This window comes from Naegleria fowleri, assembly GCF_008403515.1.
Source record: "Naegleria fowleri strain ATCC 30894 chromosome Unknown tig29, whole genome shotgun sequence".
NCBI lineage: Eukaryota > Heterolobosea > Eutetramitea > Acrasida > Naegleriidae > Naegleria > Naegleria fowleri.
This window is the reverse complement of record NW_025407961.1, coordinates 559,918-578,938: the sequence shown is the minus strand read 5'-3', so window position 1 is coordinate 578,938 and position 19,021 is coordinate 559,918. Positions and strand designations below refer to the sequence as shown.

The window sequence follows — 19,021 nt, the reverse complement described above, 5'->3', positions numbered from 1 at the left end:
GACAAAGTTTGTTATACCTAATGGTAAATCTGAATGTTTCAATGTGAAAGATGGATTGAAACAAGGAGACACCTTCTCTCCCCTTGCATTCAAAATTGCGCTTGAGCCTCTCTTACAATTTTTAGAAATAACATATAATGGTGCTAGTGTTGCAAATTATTGGAACATTAGTACAGGCGCATGGATTGATGATTTGAACTCATTTTCCAACGAACCTGAAATTGAAAATTCTTTGCATGACATTGAAACCTATCTTCATGGCTATCACATGGAATTAGATCATTCCAAAACTAACCTCTTCTCTGATAAGGAATGTAGTATCAAGACATTATCTGGAAGTACGATCAAAAGTAATGATTCTATTATTATACTTGGTAATAATATTACCAATAATACTGAGGAACAAAAGAAATACACTACTTCAATTATTGAAGAAGTTAAAAGAAGAACTATCTCTATTGGCTGGAATTTTCCAATACAGAACATTGTCAAAATTATCAACACAGACATTGTTCCGTATGCACTGTACCACCTAATTCCTCTTGCTAATGACCATCTAGAGAAACAAATTGATAAATTCTTTCGCAACTTTATATGTGAAAGATTAAGAACCAAGAGAAAATTAGCTCTCGAGTGGTTTTATACTCATCAAGACAAAGGTGGATTTGGATTAATTTCTGTTCAAGAAATGAGTTACTCGGACCTAATGTGTAAAGTCAGAAAGTTCCTTGAACAATATGATATTTGTCTTGGATCTTCTACAAGATTCCTTTGTGAACGAATCAAACAGGAGCATTGTTTTGACATCCTCAATGATCCAATCCCTACTTGGTATAAACCAGACCCATGGATTCCTCAATATCTCAAGAGAATAATTTTCATGAACAAATCTTCCAATATTAGATTGTGGCATTCGAGTGACCAATGGCATGAAAAAACTCTCATCCCTTATGGAAAATTCCCTAAAGGTTTAAGACAATTCCTGCTCTATAAAGATTGGAACAGATTAAGTATGTGGGTTCCTGACCCTAAAAATTTACAAGTGAAATTACATAATGACATCAAACATTCCAATCATGTCACCCAAATTCGCAACATTCTCAATAGCATGGATTTTGGAAAAATCAAAAGACGAAAGCAAATACTACAAATATGTTGGTAACAACACATCCATGTCAAACCTCTTGAACAAAGCTACACTAATTGGTACTGACGGATCGTGTAACAATAATATTGCTGGATACGGTATCGTAACTGATCAGAATGTTTCCATCTCAAGTCACACCTTAGGACAAGGAACTTCCTACAACAGTGAAGTTCAAGCGCTCCACACAGTTGTTAGATTAGCTAGATAACAACACTCCTAGAACAATAGTCATAGATGCGAAAAGTATTTATGACCAACTTTTCCAATTCAGAAAATCTAGAGATCCTTATGTTGAAGAAATTCGTAATTATTTAAAAATGAAGGATCAGATCAAAATTATGCATGTTAATAGTCATACAGGTAAACAAGATATCTATAGCCGCATAAATGAATTAGCAGATAGGGCTGCTAAGAAAGGTGCTGATTGTAACAATATTCTTACTAATATTCCATCCAATAATTGGTATATTATTATCAACAATGTATTATACACTCAAAACACTGGACAAACAATGTACAAACTTCTATTTCAACGCCTCCACAAAAGAACATATACGCCAAAGAACCTTCCTCCCAAGAACAGAAAGTTCACCAACATTTACCCCTCAATAGGAATCGGTTTCAGAACCTTAAATCTAATATTTAAAATTAGAGTGAACGTGATGAAGACTTTGGAAAATTTAAACAAGATATCCAAGACGAACTTGCTATGTCCTTGCTGTAGTAGAGAGACAATGCAACACATTATTTTTGAATGTAAATACTATAGTGATATAAGAAAAGAAATGTTTAGGAATTTATATAATATCTCAATATATGCAAAGAATAACAAGAAATTCTCCAAACGACTATTGTACCTCATCAAGACTAAACAAGATATCCATAGCCTAACAGGTGCTAAAGTTGGATTGGGTAAGAAATGGGACAAAGTATTTACTAAGGAAGCTTATCGATTTATTACTAAAATGTGGATGAAACGAAATCATTTTTTCATGGAAGAATTGAAACTCACCTGGAATGAATTTGAACAACAATACGATTTTAATCCCAATTTCATTGATTTGAACAAGTTTAAACTATACATGAAATACCCACGACCATGAATAATAATTGAAATTTACAACAATATTTGAAATTTACACTAACCTTGATGATAAACAATAATTGAAATTTACAACAATAATTACACTAACTTTGATGACATGAACCACCTTTAACTGTACTAATTGCACACACAGCCATGAATAACGTTTGAATTTTCGAACAAATAAACGCATGGACAGTGATAAAAAAAAATGCTCTCCAATTTCTATCAGAAACACAAGAGAAAATTGTTATGGGCCGGTGTGATTGGTGGTTTGGTGAGTGTGGGTGGAGGAATTGTCTATTATTGGTATCGGAAGAAGAAGGATGAAGAGAAGGAGAAAGCAAAGAGAGAACAACAGATGAGATATTTATTTTCCGAGAATAACAATACTGCCAAAGTTGCCTTGTTATCTGTGATACCGCAGGTGAGTAAATGTGGATGAGTATACTGTAATGATCACTTGAAAAAATTGAATCTGATGGATATGATGATGATATGGTTCCTTTCAATGGAATGATGATTACATATTTAAATATTTTGAAAATGTGTGTAAATATTCAATGAACGGAACGGAAAATTTATTCATCAATTATGTCATTCCGGAATAGCTGTTGGAAGAAATTGAGAAAACTTATCCAACACAATCACTAGTAGAAGAATTAAAGACACAAAAGAATTTATCAACAGAACGAAAAAAGAAGCTTTGGGAGAAAATCAAGCTTGAATCGTTCACAAGAGTTATTTCTTCTATCTATGCTCTATGCATGATGGACACCATCTTGTCAATACAAATATCCATGATCGGAAGACACTTGTACATGGAACACACCTACAAGAACAAGAAAATTGAAGAAGGAGTTGAAGATGAAAGACTAAAGAATCACTTGTCACTCTCCTCTGACAGAAGAACACAACATCGATTCTTGGGCTATGCTGCTCATTTTCAAAACGTTGGATTTCCAACATTGATGTCATTGGTTGAGTCTGTTGTTAAGGCACATATTTCAGACTTGTCACTCAAACATCTTTTCGCCATTAATGACTTTAAGGAATTAGTCGAAAATATTAGGAAGAATGTCGAACAGAAATTGGACTTTCCTCCATCCTCCACAACAAACAATGCAAGCCCAAAAATTGCAGAATTGTTGCTACCCGATCTTTCCCAAATTCCTGAAGCTGAACAATCAGACACTAATGCTGGAGACAACAAAAACAATAACTATTCTTCAGCCCTGAACAAGTCCACGAAAGAAGAAAATGACAAAGTTCTGAAGCTATTGTACGAGTTGTCGGATCTTATTGAATCACCAGAATATTTTAATGTTTTCAGAGAGACATGCAATAGTGCATTCGCTGTTTTATATGGACGTATGGAAGAACAGATTACAAAGACTGCCAAAAGAAGTGAAGATGTGGATGCTCCACTCCGTTTACCAATGGTCAATGTCAGCACATGGTTGACAAAAGAGCTAAGGGTGATCATGAGTAAGAAGGAAGACTTGGACCTGTCAGAACCTGGCTATGTAGATCAAATACATTCAAGCCCATTCCTGACAAAGTATAGTGTTCTCATTTATGCTCGAGATTTGCTTCTCTATGAATAGGGTGATTTCAGAGAAATAATAATTTCGAACAAGCCAAGTGACTTCTCAAACACTCACGATTTCACAAATTGTATGTTTGCTGATTCATGAAAGAGGAAAGTTGTTTTGATGCGAATAATGTACCACAGATGATCATTTAGATTGTTCTCCTGACACGACACGCATCCAACTATTCTATTTTGGAATAGCTGAAATATTTGACTGAATAGGTCATCAGTGATGGTGTAATTCCTTTCATGATGTCATGATCATATAAAATAATTATTTGTCGTATTTACAATATTTCAAATGTTTGTGAATATATTACGAGTATATGTACATCACGATTAGCCATCTCATGACACCGATCTCTATTGTTCGTTCTTCTTTTGCAATAGCATTGTGCAATAATCGTCAACAATCACTGGCCATGCATCACTAGCATCATATTTCGTTAGATCATCACCAACATTATGAACAAAGTCAATAAATAAATCCCAAGAATCTTTTTGGATTGCTTTCTTGTACGTGTTCTCAACATAATCACACCATTCGTTAATCTTTTTGTATCTGTCACCAAGAATTAAACGCCATGTTGCAGACGCCATCTCTGCTGACATACTCTTTGCTCCTGGTTCCTTTGAATATTGGTAGCACCACATATAAAACTTTTTAAATTCCGCGTTGTTATTCAAGATTGGTTGTTCCCAGGTTGGTGCTTTGCTCTTAATGTCCTTCATCGAATAACAACCATTTCGTTTGAATCCTTCAACGAATTCTTTATGCTTGATTTTATATTGTTCGGTTGCTCCTATCTTGTACAAAATAATCAACAGAATTCGTTGTTCCGGATTAATGCCAATATCTTCAGCCATCTTGAGAATGCCTTCTGTTCCGATATAATCAACGTCGTCTTCATTACTTGCATCTTTTGGATCTAAAGCAGCATATTGCGCATATAATTTCTCCATCTCATCTCCACTGTTCACTGTTGTTGATGTGGTAGCAGCTGTGGTTGTTTTGTTGTTTACCGATGATGATGATGAATTTGTATTGTAGGTTGTGGTAGTAGTGGTGTTGTTGTTGTTGTTTTTACTACCACTATTCGTGGTAGTATTGTTATTGTTGCCGTTGTGTTTAGAGGAGGATCCACCCATCTTTTAAATTGTGAATAATCAATTAATTAATTGTAATAACAATGGAGTTGAATTTTTGGTTGATCAAAAAGCCGATAATTAGGAAAAGACAGATCGGAGAGAGAGGTCGTTGTACAACCACAACAATTGTTGTGAGAATTTGCTGCAATGATGATGATGAGAAGTTTTATGAACACAAGAGGAGAGTTGTGTTTTTTTTGGTAGTTGTATTTTTCAATGCTCGTCGTGCATTGACTTTGATGGATTCGTTTGACTGGATTGAGGGTTTCTTGTGGCGAGTTGAAATATAACTGGTGAAGGAACGAACAAAGCAGTAGGATAGGTAGATGATCTTTTCAACGTTCGAGTGCCACGTGTGTGAGAATCTAATGTTTTTTCAATGATGAAGGTGTGAGGAAGGAAGGCAACTTCACAGAGATCGTGAAGGTTCCAAAGAAGTTGGAACTCGAAAGAGAGAGTTGAACCTTCTTCCTCAAAAGCAACCATTCTCCTCCAGCCATTATTCATTGAATTAGATCTCGTCAACATCCTTTCTTTCACACTCCATTCCTGTCTCTTCATTCTCACATGTGGAAGAACTCTTGAATTCATGCAATTCCTTTTCAGAAAAGATCTTTTCAGGTCCGTTGAATATCGAACGAACGTCTTCTCCGCGATTTTGAGTCTTAAAAAAAATGAGTTTTTCGCTTCACTTCCGAACGAATGAAGCAAGAAAGAAGATGCTTCATGGAACGATGAGGATGATCATTGTAATTTTATGTGGATTCACCTTGATGATGGACCATCCATTGAATCAAATTGTACAGGGTTCTTTGTTTATGGACCAATCCGTATCATGTGATAATAGTAGAATGTTCAATGCTCCTGGAATAAATGGCAAAACAATGACACAATCATGGCCTCTCCGAATATATTCGGCATCGGGAACAGTGAAAACAAATTCGAAAGTATCATCACTCCAAACGATGAAACATATGCATTATGTGGATCTCAGCTCGACGAGTGATCAGAATCCAAACGATGAACCAAATGGAGCAAATAATGGAACAATTGTTGTGGATATGCCACAAGGAGGTGTCGCCTTTACTATCGTTACAAACTTGAGTGTCGGAGCTGTTTTTCTAATATTATTCATATTATTTAGACCTTGCCTCCCTCTCTTCAATTTGAAAGAAAAGAAAACCCTTTTAAAAAACGTGAAGGAGAATATCAGATCTCGCAACAATTATATCAATTACAAAGATAAAGGTGGTGATATTTATCCAACAGTTGATGAAGATTTATTGGAAACATCATCCATTATTAATAGAGAAAAACAGGACTCAAAATTTGCAATCCTACTAGATTTTAAAGATGAAAATAATGAAGATGATGAGATGGAGGAGGATGTTGAAAAAACAAACACAACCATTGCAACACCAGTCAGTCTTTCAGAGTACAACTTAATTGGAACCTCATCTCCCGTAATTGAGGATAATCCTAGAATTTCCTTAGAGCATTTGAGCCAAGCAGAAAAACCATCACAGTCTGCATCCAAGCCACAAAGAAAAAATTCCTTTGCTAAATCTTACCAAACCAAAATGGAGCATTTTAAGGCATCCGCGATCGAGTTTGGTCGAGAAAAATGGGAGTTTTTAGTGGAATTTGTCAATTTTAGCGTGGACGTACTTCTTTCATTTGTCTCTAGAAGACACAACCACGAAGATATGGAACGCCTCTTGAATCGATACTCGAGAGATGTTGCTGTATACCTACTCTTTCAAAAAGAATTCATCTCTGCCATGGTAATCATTAGCGCTCTTTGTGCAATAGTACTACTTCCCATCCATCTGACCCAACAAACAGATATTGAAAACAAAAATTTTGATTTTAATGGATTTAATGTTGCTCCAAGCGACTATCCTTTGCTTAGAACAACCATATCAACCGTGTTGGACAGTCCATTCTTGCTTTTGATTCACGTGTTTCTCTCGTTTGTGGTGTCCTTCGTATTTGGCTTATTTTTATTCAGGTTCACGAGACATGATATTGTTACAACTGAACACTATGGATCTAAGAATGAGGCATCACACACAGCAGTAATTAGCTCACATAGCGTGCTTGTTCAGGATTTGCCTAGTGATTTTAACAGCGAACCTCAATTTGAGAAAATGGTCAGAGGTATGTTATCATTTGCTGAAGTGAGATATTTGAATCATCCTACAATGATTCATTCATAATTAGAGGAGTTATGTCCTGGCCTAAATGTTGTGAAAGCAGTGTTAATTTATGGTAGGTGAATTTTTCATGATCGAATTGATTCTCCAACTGAGTTTATCAGATGTGTATGATAGAATTCAAATGCAAAATGATTATCAAGACATTTGTGATCAATTAGAACATAATGAATTCCTGCAAGATCTTCACATTGCTCACAAGAGAACGTTTTGGAGATACATTTATCGTGACCGAACCAGAAAAATTGAAACATTGAGGAAAAGGAAACGAGAATTGCGACTTGACATGCAACATTGGGATGCAATTTATCATCGGGTTAAAAACGATGAATATGGAGCTGAACACGACATTGTTCCATGTTTAAAATATGGTTTTATAGTTTTTGAATCGACAAAGGATGCCCAAACATGCATTGATAATTATTATAAGCGTGGAGACATCAAGATGCCAATTAGGGCCTCAACTATTTCTGACTTGGATGAGAGTGGAGATGTAGTCAACATTTCTACCATTAGAACCATATCATTCCAGATCAAACAAGCCTACGAGCCAAATGACATCAACTGGGAAAATATGCTGACATATACAGGATTTTGGGATGGGCTGAGAAATTTCTTGATGCAATTTGTGGTCATTTTAATATTCATTTTCTTGACCACACCTATGGCATTGTTCTCCTCATTGGAATCATTGACACGTATACCTATTGTGCACATTTCTCTATTCAAGTTTAAAGGTAAGTCTATACGAATTCACACACAAAATCCATGAAACAACGACAACATTCATTGGTTCCAATTTTTAATTGGACAATCTATACAACACACAGAGAGCGCTGGAGAGTTTGGATCCGTCATTTTCCAATACACACCGACACTTGCTCTCCATCTTTTCTCCATTTTCCTTCCTTATGGTATCTGGTATGCTCAAGACTTTTCAAAATTTAGGTCCAAATCAAGATACATGAGAAAACTCATTTCTAGATTATTCATCTATCTGGTTCTTTCTACCTTGATCATGCCAATGCTTTCTTTGACGAGTTTTGATGCCTTTATCAATCTTGTGCAACAACAAGGAAATATTTCAGAAATGCTCAGCAATATGGTAGGTGTTATTTTGTGCATTATTTTTTTGTCATCATGTATGCATAATTATGATGTCAAGTTTCTTCCTGGTGCTGGATCCTATTTCTTTAACTTTGTCCTTCAAACAGCCATTTTGAAAAATTGTGAAGATATTTTGAGAGTTTATAATTTAATTTATTACTTGTGGGGAACCAGATATCTCCCTAAATGTAGTCCCCTTCAAAAATTGAAAGCATGTGAACTTTCTCTCTTCTACTTTGAATATGAGTATCCATTCATGCTTTCAATTCTTGCAATTTGCATCACAAACTCATTATTTTCTCCATTGATTTTATTCTGCTGTTTGCTTTATCTCTTTTTCAAACATTTGGTAGATCGATATGTCATTATGTATATTTATGGACACGTTGCAGAGGGAGCTTGTCAAGGAGTACTCACTAACAATTTTAAATCTCACAGAAAATTAATTTCGCTTTTGTGTTCTCTAGTGATGTCAATTATGGCCATCTATCACGGAAGCATGACTTTATTTTTTGGAATTAGAATCAAAGCCAACGCCTGGTTCATTTCACACACAGTACTGAGTGGAATTGCATTTACAGGAATTATGGTGGTGTGGTTTACTTATTTTACCAAAAACACAACTGCAAAGGATTTCATTCGACAACGAATATTCAAACCCATCCGAAATATTTTCTTGACAGGATCCATCACATCCAATACGAATGGCTCTCTCAATGAAGATCAAGAAATTAGAGCTAGACCTGGCGAGCCACACTATTACAATTCCTATGGTAGTGATCACAATTCTAAGGTTTCCTTTTCGACACTTACGAAACCAAACGACGAATTACTCGAACAAATGAAGCGAGCTTACGAACCTCCTTTCAAATATTTCATCAATGAATTGGAGGCTGACAGGCAACAAGTCATTTGAAGTAAACCGAGCTGCTGTTTAATATTCAACACACTGAGAATTTTCATTTAAAACTTGTTCAATGCCTTCTCCAAATACTTGGTAATATTCGGTGAGCAATGGATTCCATCGAGGAACAATTCTTTTTTCAAATCTTTTCCATTGTTAGTGAGCAAGTCATCCAAAAAGTCAAGGTATCTCAGTCCATGTTTTGCACATTCAGACTTGAGATGAGCATTAAACATTTTCACAGTCTCCCGAGTCATATCCAGAACGGGAGGTGCTGGATGCACATACAGGTCGTACTTTTCTTTAGCCTTCAGTAATTGCTTAATGTAATAACTAATAATGACAGCAATACCTTCCTGAATATTTTTGTACTTAAATCTATCGACAGAGACCCACAGTCCTTCTCGACAATCAATTTCTCCAAACATAAAAATTACTCGAGAGCCTTCAGGAATAGATGCCAGACAACTGAAATAATTTCTCTTGGGATAAAATTTTGTGTTTTCTCGCAAATGGAAGCATTTACATCCTGTCACTAACTTGGTCAATAACAATTGCCTAGTTCCTTTAAAATTAATGACTTGAAAAGCAGAACTCAATGAATGCGACTCTCCCACAAGATAAATATGATTTTCCTCAACATTGTCCACTCTCTTCACAGGAAGAGTCTTGTACAAATATTGTGACAGCAATTGAGTAATGGTGCAAAAATAGGCATGCTCATTTCGAATTTGTGTATTGTGTAATTCACGCTTCATACGTTCCCTCTCCAAAGCTTGAATAAGGTTAGGAAGGCATGATAAGAAGCCACAAATATAGCAAATCTTTACAACTGTGAAGCCCACAGCTAAAAAATCTAAATCTGCTTGTGTGATATTGTCATGCAACCGATGTTTTGTAATTGTATCTTTCAACTCTTTCAAATTGAATGTTTCTTCTTTCTTCCAAAAAACCGATCCATAATCATCAATAAATGTAGTTTCCCATGTGTCTGCATATTGTTGAGCATACTCTCCACAATAATATTTCTGAGCTATTGGATCCGTATTTTGAAATGGATCTTTCAGTATATCGAGTTGATCAATTTGGTTCAAGAGCTGAACAATATTGAAGATTATGTGTGTTGACTTACACGTTACAACATACCTCCAATAAATGGTGCGAAGTAAAATCGCCACTTTTACAATTTGGATTTTTTTCACAAAATGATTTCACCTCACGTAAAGCGTCTGCATATCTTACATCAATTTCCAAGGTATGAATCAAGTTCAATAAATATGAAATATTGTCCGGAGCAAGTTCTAACGATAATTTGTACAATTCTACTGCCTCTGTAATACATGAAAATTCCTTAACAATAAGAGCCATCCATGCAACTCCAGGAGCCATGGCAGGTGTCAACTTGTTTCCTTGAGAAATGTGGTCAATCAATATCTGCACGCCTTTCTCAGCGACAATATCTGAAAGTAATTCTTTGGCTATCTTGTTTTCTTTATCTACAACAAGGACTCGAAGCAAGGCAGTAAGGGCATCAGATGGATCTTTTGACTCTCTATAAACATAAGATGCATATTCCAAAAGTGCTTCAATATTATTTTCATCTTGCTTTAACACAGTAGCAATTAATGTAAATGCTTGCTCTTTTTCTTGTAAATTTAACAAGCATTTTGCAAGATCCAATTGAGCGCTTGCTGAAATCTTTTTAAGTTCTAATTTTTGTTCTTCGCTGGCTGCTTTTGTGTACTTGGTCTATAACTTTAATTGTATTCAGCAAATATTGCACACATTCTTTGTATTGTTTTTTTCCAAAATAACATTTGGCAATCTTATTGTGGACAGTAAAGTCTAAGGAATCTGTTTTAAGAATTTCTTTCAAATATTTTAAAGCTCTGTCATACATGTTGGCAGTCAAGTAAACAGTGGCAATATTATTGTTACATCCCATGACATCCACATTGGCCTGTTTGATTTTCTTGTAGGCTTCTACGGATTGCTATTGTTGTGGAGTTCACAGTGAATGATGATGAAACTTTGCTCGAAATTCGAACACATTCTACATACTCTGTATTTTTTGGCTTGATAGAACTGAACTGCGTTTTTGGCAAGTTCTTGTAATTCATATTGTGAGGGTGTGGAGGATAACAACGCTGTTCCTCTCTCCATGCTGCTTTTTTTTGAAGCATCATGTGCTTGGCTTGATCCTCCTTCCGATACTAGTGGAGGTTTTGTCATTTGGTTTGGAGTGATGACTATTGATGAAGGTGGAGAGGAGGCTTTACAAGGTTGATTCTCCTCTCCAAGCCTAGAATTCTTTTTTTCATCACTGTTACCTGCCTCGGATGATGTGGCAACAACGATGAATATATCCATCTTGTCCTTCAGAGAATGAATTGGCCTGTTGTTTTCACTCCGTAAGTCAACCAAAACTTTGCCTTGTTTTTTCAATTCAAATTCTTGTTCAATCCGAGCCTTTAGAGCTTGCATTTGTTGTTGATGATTACTTAATGTCTGCCACTGCAAAATTTTGGTTGTTTGTGTGCTCTCATCATGTACATAGATCTTGATAGCTGTGGACATTTTTTTGCTCTTGAAAAGATGATGACGACTGGAATGATCAATCAGTGAAAATGACAAATGCAGCATTGTTGTTATTGAGCACTATTAATATCAGGTAATAACAATGTGTTAAGATTCCAATAATAAGGAACCAGTTAGTGATAATAGCCAAATGAATATTGAATGGGTTTGTGAATAATCTCTTCTTCAAGGAATTTCACACTCGAGATTTGCACAAGTTAATTATTATTATTACACAAGATTACTTCTAGGTGCAATCTTAAAATTCAATTCTTTTCGGACCTGTTCCACAGGCTTATCCAAGTAATACTTTTCAAAATAGACTGACATGAGGAAGTTGCAATTTCTTCCAGTATCAAAAGCCCAAGGAATAAACACAGTGGCCAATTCCTTCTGTTGTTCAAAAGTGAGTTGAGTAAATGGTGCTGCAGCTCCGCTCAGCAACGTCATGGGTAATCTAGTTTGGAAGAACTCAATCCATTTGACAATAATTTCGGCATAGACCGATGGAGGTAAATCAGCCAACACATGGAAATAATCATGCGTTTGTCTGTATCGGAACATGATGTAGGCCAATTCTTCGTCATCCACAAAACGAACGGGAGGTCTCTCACTCGCAATAAATCCGTTACTACTCATAAATTTATAATAGGCTCCTCCAAAGGTATCCGGTGGAAGTGTTGAAATATATTCCCAAAATTGTGGATTCACCTTCTCATCAATATTGGGACGTTCTTTGAGAATTTCATTTCCTTGCTTTGAGAGAACCATTTGACTCCTCACATATTCCAAGGCTTGAACACCTGTGGTCTCTCCCAGAGCACCCACCATATCGGTTCTCAATGGTCGGAAAGCTGATATCAAAGTAGAGCCAGCAATAATTACTGATTTCTGAAAGAGTGATGTTGGATAGTGGGTCGAGTAGAGAGGTTTGTTCACCGAAGGAGAGAACAAGGTATCACCAACCGCTTTCAACAATCTGCTCATTTTATTATATTGACCAGTGTTTACGTTATTATCTGTTTTTGGAAACCTGTCCATAGATCCAAGCTTGGCAGGACCATCGATTAAAACATTATACGTAATCGATTTCTATCAGTATTGCAGCTTCTCAACAATGTGCTCTGTGGATCAACAACTTCCCATGAGAATGAATGCTCGCAGAATTTCCAAACCTCTTTTCCTTCTCATCACCCAATTTATCAAACACAAAAAATTCACCGAAAAGAGAGATTTGGAAGAATTGCTACGAGTCGTACAAAACACTCAACACAGTGTGTGCTTCTGCTGCTTGTGTGTTTTTTTGTTGAAAAACAGCAACAATAACACATCGATTTTAGCAATAGCCTATTTTGATAGGGATTATATTGTCTAATTGTTTTGCCACAATCCCGAATTACAAATCCCGAACAAATACTTTTAATAGTCGTATTATTATTCAACAACATGAGTACGAATAACACGTTTGCGGAAATCAACGACCAACAGTCAGAAGAAGAGCAAATGACCTCTCATCAAACGAAAGAGCCAGTTTTTGAATCAGACATGAACAATCGAGTAAATTCAGCAACAACTGTTGGTTCGTTGAAATATCAATATCACGTCAAAAGCTTATCAGTCGAGGGTTTGGAATCATCAGCTTTATCAAATGTTTCAGATTTAAAACCGAATGCACAATCTCAGCAATCAATACAACAACAAACACACGGATCAGGCCGATTTTTATCATCAATGTTTGGCTCGACAAATCATAATATTCAGCCACCATCATTCCAAAAGGTAACAACTTCTTCCTCATCTGTGACATCTTCTGATCAAAAAGAACGAGAATGGGGAATTTTCTGTATGGAAAATAGAACAGACAAGCCAATTTATTGGGGTGTCAAAGGATTGCATATTCATTGGAAAAAAGAGAACAAGCCAACAATTTTGCCAAGTAAGAGTAATCCTTTGTATGAGTACCCTCCTGCTTATTACTTTTACAATCAAGAAAAAACAGCTTCATCTTCCTCAGCACGTTTAAAAAGCCACAAACATTTTTTCTTTTCCTCTTGTCATGCAATAGATTTGACAAATGAAGGCCTGTCGGACTGGAATAATATTATCCGGTTTAGACTTGAACCAAACACATTTTGTTTAGGGCGATTTCCATTTCATACTTATTCTGATTATTTCATTTTATTAGTTGGTTTACATGATTCTGAATCAACTCGCAGCAGCCACACAAATTTATCAACCTCACCAAATTCAAAACATGAAGAATCTTCGAAAAGTGACTCTCTTTTTTCGAGATATTTTGGAAATACTAAAAATTCAATTATGAACTACATACCTCGAACCCAGACATCAGTTGAAGTGATGGAAGAGTACGACGACCAACCAACTTCAGAACAAAAGAAAGAGACCATCACATCTACCGATAAAAAGACAACTACCAAGAAAAAACTACCATTTCATTGCAAGGCCTATTACATTGAACACTTTCATAATAAGGACGTAATTTTGGCCGCAACTGTAACCAAGTCATTGTTTCTCTTTAGTGACTATACAACTTTTACTCTTGAGCCAATCACATACAGATTTTTTCCAAATTATCGACCATGTGAAAATGCATCTGCCGAGCAGATAAAATTATCTAACAATATCTACTTCGATGAAATTAGAGAAATTTGCATTAAGAAAGGATCAAAAAAGAAAGTGAGTGAAGGATCTTCAAGAAATGCACTCCAATTTCATGGTTTACAAATGTACGAGGACGAAGCTAACAATACTCTACGAGAGAGTATTTTATTTTTCTTTTTATTTATGAAAAAGTTATACGAAAGACTTAATATTTTACTATTGTTGGACGAGTCTGAAATTGAACAACCCAGTGATTTGGGCGAGGATTTAGTGGAATATCTTATGAAATTTTTAATCGGCTCCAAAACGATTGTAACCCATACTGACAGCCAAAAACGTGACGTGCTCAAGTGGTTCAAATCTTGTGTAAAGTTAATAGGATTTAATAATGGCAAGGAAGCCAAAGAGAACAGATATGTTTTATCTAGGAGTGATGAGTCGTTCAGTAGATCATTTGTCATGTACAAATTTAACGAGGATAGTACTGATACTGAGGACTTTTTCAACACTGACGAAGACGAACAAACTAAGCAAACAAAGCGACCTCTTTGCCACATTGACGGAGTTATTGTATTATCAACAGTAGGAAACAAAATGAGCAAAGATTTTAAAAACAAACTGAGGCTTTTGGAAGGCTTTCCCACTCTCTATGTCCTTCATGGCCTCGATAAATGCACCGACATTTATGACGCCATTAAAAGGAAGGAAAATGCAGAAATTGAAATTTCCAACCTTTACACCAACTCAAAACCATATATTGTGCAACACAAGGCAATCATGACTAAAATCACAAACAGACTCCACAGAACTTATTCTCTCTCAATTTTTCCGAGAGGTCATTGATGTCGCACTAGAACGAGTGACGGCACATCACACAAAACTCGAGTCCTCCACCTCTATTAATTCTGTCATGAAACTTTTTTCCAATTCAGAGGTTAAAATTGAAATTAAGGATTTACAAGATTATGAACAAAAAAGAAACGTTTGGTTTTTCGGTCTGGATAATGAAAGAGAAACTGTTTCCGCAGCGGTTAACAGTCTCTATAATACAAGGTATTTTGCCAAGTCGAAGGAAAAGAAGAAACATTCAAAACAAACGAACATTCTGGTTTGTGTGAGAAGTAGAGAACAATTTATGAATGGAAAAGACTTAATTCCAGAGAAGAACATACAATCCATGAGTCAATATGTCCTAGTGAAGAGAACTATTACAGACCTATGGAGCTTAAATGCAACTCTGAAGAGAAGACGTAGTACAGACAATACATCTGCCACAATGAAAAAGTCTCATAGTTATGGAGCTTTGCAGTCACTTGCGTAAGTATTACTTTTGAACTTGCAACAGAATTGTTTGGAAATGACATCAATTTCAATGATTATTATTATTTGCATCATGCACATCTTAAAAGACGGAAAGAACGTCTTAAACTCCTAAAACCCACAATTAGGACATCCATAGAGACATCTCATAGTGTGAACATGCCAGTAAATGAGAAGAGTATCTTTGACATCCATGCACACGACAATAGTGATAACTCTGATACAGACTCTCCACACATGCCTCCCCACACTAAAGCACAAGATGATAGTGGCGCTTTGAGCGATGATGATTTTTCTGAGAATGCCATTGTTCTCGTTAAGAATGACTCCGAAGAGGATGATAAAAAACTCGAAGAGAGCAGTTCCACCCAAAACAAAGAGTCTTCGAGTAGTCGTGTATTACTGAACACTTCCAATTTGAAAGCAAGTGCTTCCAACAAGACCACTCAGTCATCATCACTGGACCACCTCACACCTCCCATCCAGAAAGGTGACATTGTGGTTTTATGTGTAGAACTTTCTGGAAGAATTTTAATCACAGGAGAAAATGGAATTTTCACAAGATTTATTCAACAAGTTCTGAACTATACGGATAGTGTGGTTCTTTTCGTAGAGAGAATGGATCGTCAGGAATTTCAACAAACGCCTATTCTTCACTTTTCTGGATTGGGATCCAAGAAATGCTGTTGTGTCTTTGGTGACGATCAAGACATGACCTTGGACCAAGAATTGCTCCAATCTCAAGACATGAGAAATCTTAAATGTCGATGTTATTTCTCAAGTGAAAGACCCGAGGAACAGAAAGCAAATATGGAGAAATTCTGGGAGCATGTACTCGAATACAACAATACTGCTCGTGCCTATAATCATCATCACCATTACGATGAAGCAGTACATTCAGCACTGTACAGTGCTCAGGCTCCAGCCACTTCCTCCACCAACGAGAACATTTTCACAGCCAAAAAGTAACACGGATCAGTAAGCTCTATTTGGTTCAATGCCAGTGACATTGTGTTTTCATGCCTTTGTAGTGAAGATAGAAGCCAGTGAGACCAAAGTCCGGGTCGATGACCCTTGGCGTGCCCTCTTTCGAGGCGGTACTTTCTACCTGTCCATGACCTGCATGGTGTATCCAGAGACTTTCCCAGAAACTTGTGCTCGTGTGAGAGCGAGAGAAGCCTTCGCAAAGGCTCTCCCCGTATGTTTGTTTCTATTGGATGACACTGATCTGTGCTACCGAGAAAGTCACCAGAGAAGAATGCAGCACGAAACGAATGACAGACGCAACATTAAAGGTGTTATGGTTCTGAAAAAAATTTTTTGAGTGTTTTTTTGGGTTCAAAGTGTCGCGGGTGAAAGAAAAGGTGAAAGAGAAACATTGAAAGGGAATCATTGAAAAACAACAACAGAAAGGTGTAATGATGATGAATTCCTTTCATCTCTCCATGATCATCATGTCCTTTTTAAAAAACTTTACCCGTTTTTAACGACCTTATGAAAAAAAATGAAATGCAATTCTTGCTGGCGACAAGTGGAGGAATTGTATTTCATTACAAGTTGTAATCACGTGTTTTGTAAGTTCTTATTGAGGAGGCAACAAATTCATCAATAACCTGATGCCAAAGGCAAGGATGATGCAATTAAACACTTTTCAAAGGATATGTCTTGCCCTGCATGCGAAAAGCCTCTCTCTTCTCGGGATATAAGGCAAGTTGAGTTGAGTAAGGCTCAAGTGGAGGAGAAAACGGTGAGTTGTTTTTGATGAAGGTTCTCAGATTTTGATTCTCTCTTTTGCTCTCTTCAACAACAACACATAGATGTGTTTGTGCGGTCTTCCACCGGACGTAATTCTTGAGGCTGCTCACAATGCTTTCAAGTTCTGGGACAATCAGAGACAAGTTGAAATCAAATATCAGGAATTTCTTCATAAAGATACCCTCAGCAAAGCATCCCAAATGGAAAAGTACGTATTTGAATTGCATGTAGTATTATTCTACTCATAACGTTGAATAACGTGTTTCTTGCAATCATTTATCATTTGTTATGAATCGTTACGGCCATTAACCTGTATCAACAAAAGATCATACGTTGAAAAGCTGAACGACACCAAACAAAAACTCCAATCCGTTTCCGAGAGGCTTCAAGTCACTGAGGAACAATATGAATTGACTAAAAGAGAATTTCAGAACATTCAAGAGAAATACTCAGAAAAAGTTAGAGAGAGAAATAAGCTTCAAGAATTGTACAATTCCCTCAAAAGAAAATACGAACAGAGTGGAGGAATGAGATCCACTTCACCAAGTCTTAGCAGCGAGTTGGAAAGCCATACTATTGTTTCTCCGTCATCCACCTACAAAGAAAATCAGGAAAATATTAGTCCTGGAAACAGTAACCTCTTGTTCAACAAGAATCAACCGATACGCTCATCGGCCACAAGTGGACTGTTAGATTTTAGAGTCTCAAAGACCTCGCCCAATAATGCACTCGCTCAAAATTCTTCGACAAGCGGAGTTGCTGCGCTCCTTAAAAGCTCGAGCAATGCAGGCCTCAATAATACCAACAACGACCACCGTAAGTTATTTGTGTTTTTGTTTCAGTTGAACTGAAATGAATCTTCTTCATTCTTATGGGTATTCAAATTAGGATCTCCTCTGTTTGCTCTTGGAAGTACAAACAAGAATGTCAACAACATTAATAATGGTGACACTGGGAAGTCCTCAGGATTTCTTTTTAACAGGAACGAGGCACACAAGCTATTGTATACCCCTCTGAAAAGATCTCGTCCAACATCGCCAAGAAATCCAATACAGTTCAATAATGCATTGTTGCCATCCAGAAGAAGTCCAACATCAAAATAAAGCATGGCTGAATTATATTAGGTGCAGGTCAGTTAATTGTGAAAATTGTGTATTATTGGAATTGTTAGGCCAGTATGAATCTCGAGATTTATTCAACCTCGTTCAACAACTTTGTACTCAATTTTGTTGATTGGCTCTTTCTTTTCTTTTCCTGCGTTTTTTCTTCTTTCGATTTCTGCTCGTTTTCTCTCTTCAAACTGTTGTCTTCGTCTTTCATCCATTTTGTCTTCCTGTGCTTTTTTAATTTCTTCCGATGGTTCCTCAACCAGATTCAATCTAACATTACGAATTATATTTTGAATACTCGTTTGATTTTCCTCGGATTCTAATTCCTCTCGTATTTTATCAAATCTACTCTTGTCCTCTTGGTTTTCTAAAATGTTCTTATAACGTTCCACTATGTGCTTGGTTATTTGTTCGGAATATGAAAGATTCGGTGTTTT

General features: G+C 36.5%; 10 protein-coding genes across 10 annotated transcripts in view; 7 read left to right on the top strand and 3 right to left on the bottom strand.

The window, feature by feature from the left end:
- Window positions 1-1,355, top strand: part of FDP41_002490 (uncharacterized protein) — a gene marked incomplete at both ends in the record, with an annotated part of 2,192 nt that extends 837 nt beyond the window's left edge. The window contains 2 exons of the mRNA XM_044705690.1: window positions 51-1,010; window positions 1,108-1,355. Of these exons, the coding sequence (XP_044563383.1) occupies window positions 51-1,010; window positions 1,108-1,355 (1,208 nt within the window). The remainder of the gene's footprint in view (window positions 1-50; window positions 1,011-1,107) is intronic.
- A 109-nt stretch (window positions 1,356-1,464) lies between these two features.
- On the top strand, window positions 1,465-2,250 carry FDP41_002489 (uncharacterized protein; the record flags this gene model as incomplete). Its single annotated transcript, XM_044705688.1, has 1 exon — window positions 1,465-2,250. One exon carries the CDS (start codon window positions 1,465-1,467, stop codon window positions 2,248-2,250), a length of 786 nt encoding a protein of 261 aa, XP_044563382.1.
- Window positions 2,251-2,442: 192 nt separating this feature from the next.
- On the top strand, window positions 2,443-3,838 carry FDP41_002488 (Peroxin 3 (Pex3), putative; the record flags this gene model as incomplete). The annotated part of the gene is made up of 2 exons (XM_044705687.1): window positions 2,443-2,658; window positions 2,843-3,838. The coding sequence occupies 2 exons, from the start codon at window positions 2,443-2,445 to the stop codon at window positions 3,836-3,838; spliced, it is 1,212 nt and encodes a 403-aa protein (XP_044563381.1).
- A 350-nt stretch (window positions 3,839-4,188) lies between these two features.
- Window positions 4,189-4,974, bottom strand: FDP41_002487 (uncharacterized protein; the record flags this gene model as incomplete). Its single annotated transcript, XM_044705686.1, has 1 exon — window positions 4,189-4,974. The coding sequence occupies one exon, from the start codon at window positions 4,972-4,974 to the stop codon at window positions 4,189-4,191; it is 786 nt and encodes a 261-aa protein (XP_044563380.1).
- Window positions 4,975-5,648: 674 nt separating this feature from the next.
- On the top strand, window positions 5,649-9,213 carry FDP41_002486 (uncharacterized protein; the record flags this gene model as incomplete). Its single annotated transcript, XM_044705685.1, has 5 exons — window positions 5,649-7,134; window positions 7,198-7,245; window positions 7,295-7,927; window positions 8,021-8,295; window positions 8,356-9,213. The coding sequence occupies 5 exons, from the start codon at window positions 5,649-5,651 to the stop codon at window positions 9,211-9,213; spliced, it is 3,300 nt and encodes a 1,099-aa protein (XP_044563379.1).
- Window positions 9,214-9,260: 47 nt separating this feature from the next.
- On the bottom strand, window positions 9,261-11,778 carry FDP41_002485 (uncharacterized protein; the record flags this gene model as incomplete). The annotated part of the gene is made up of 4 exons (XM_044705684.1): window positions 9,261-10,298; window positions 10,348-10,950; window positions 11,039-11,194; window positions 11,263-11,778. 4 exons carry the CDS (start codon window positions 11,776-11,778, stop codon window positions 9,261-9,263), a joined length of 2,313 nt encoding a protein of 770 aa, XP_044563378.1.
- A 231-nt stretch (window positions 11,779-12,009) lies between these two features.
- Window positions 12,010-12,765, bottom strand: FDP41_002484 (uncharacterized protein; the record flags this gene model as incomplete). Its single annotated transcript, XM_044705683.1, has 1 exon — window positions 12,010-12,765. The coding sequence occupies one exon, from the start codon at window positions 12,763-12,765 to the stop codon at window positions 12,010-12,012; it is 756 nt and encodes a 251-aa protein (XP_044563377.1).
- Window positions 12,766-13,224: 459 nt separating this feature from the next.
- On the top strand, window positions 13,225-15,243 carry FDP41_002483 (uncharacterized protein; the record flags this gene model as incomplete). The annotated part of the gene is made up of 1 exon (XM_044705682.1): window positions 13,225-15,243. The coding sequence occupies one exon, from the start codon at window positions 13,225-13,227 to the stop codon at window positions 15,241-15,243; it is 2,019 nt and encodes a 672-aa protein (XP_044563376.1).
- Window positions 15,244-15,310: 67 nt separating this feature from the next.
- FDP41_002482 (uncharacterized protein) lies at window positions 15,311-16,689 on the top strand (the record flags this gene model as incomplete). Its single annotated transcript, XM_044705681.1, has 2 exons — window positions 15,311-15,717; window positions 15,810-16,689. 2 exons carry the CDS (start codon window positions 15,311-15,313, stop codon window positions 16,687-16,689), a joined length of 1,287 nt encoding a protein of 428 aa, XP_044563375.1.
- An 848-nt stretch (window positions 16,690-17,537) lies between these two features.
- The window catches only part of FDP41_002481 (uncharacterized protein), a gene marked incomplete at both ends in the record, with an annotated part of 2,348 nt that continues 864 nt past the window's right edge, over window positions 17,538-19,021 (top strand). Inside the window, 3 exons of the mRNA XM_044705680.1 lie at window positions 17,538-17,683; window positions 17,801-18,291; window positions 18,364-18,433. Coding sequence (XP_044563374.1) covers window positions 17,538-17,683; window positions 17,801-18,291; window positions 18,364-18,433 — 707 coding nt within the window. The remainder of the gene's footprint in view (window positions 17,684-17,800; window positions 18,292-18,363; window positions 18,434-19,021) is intronic.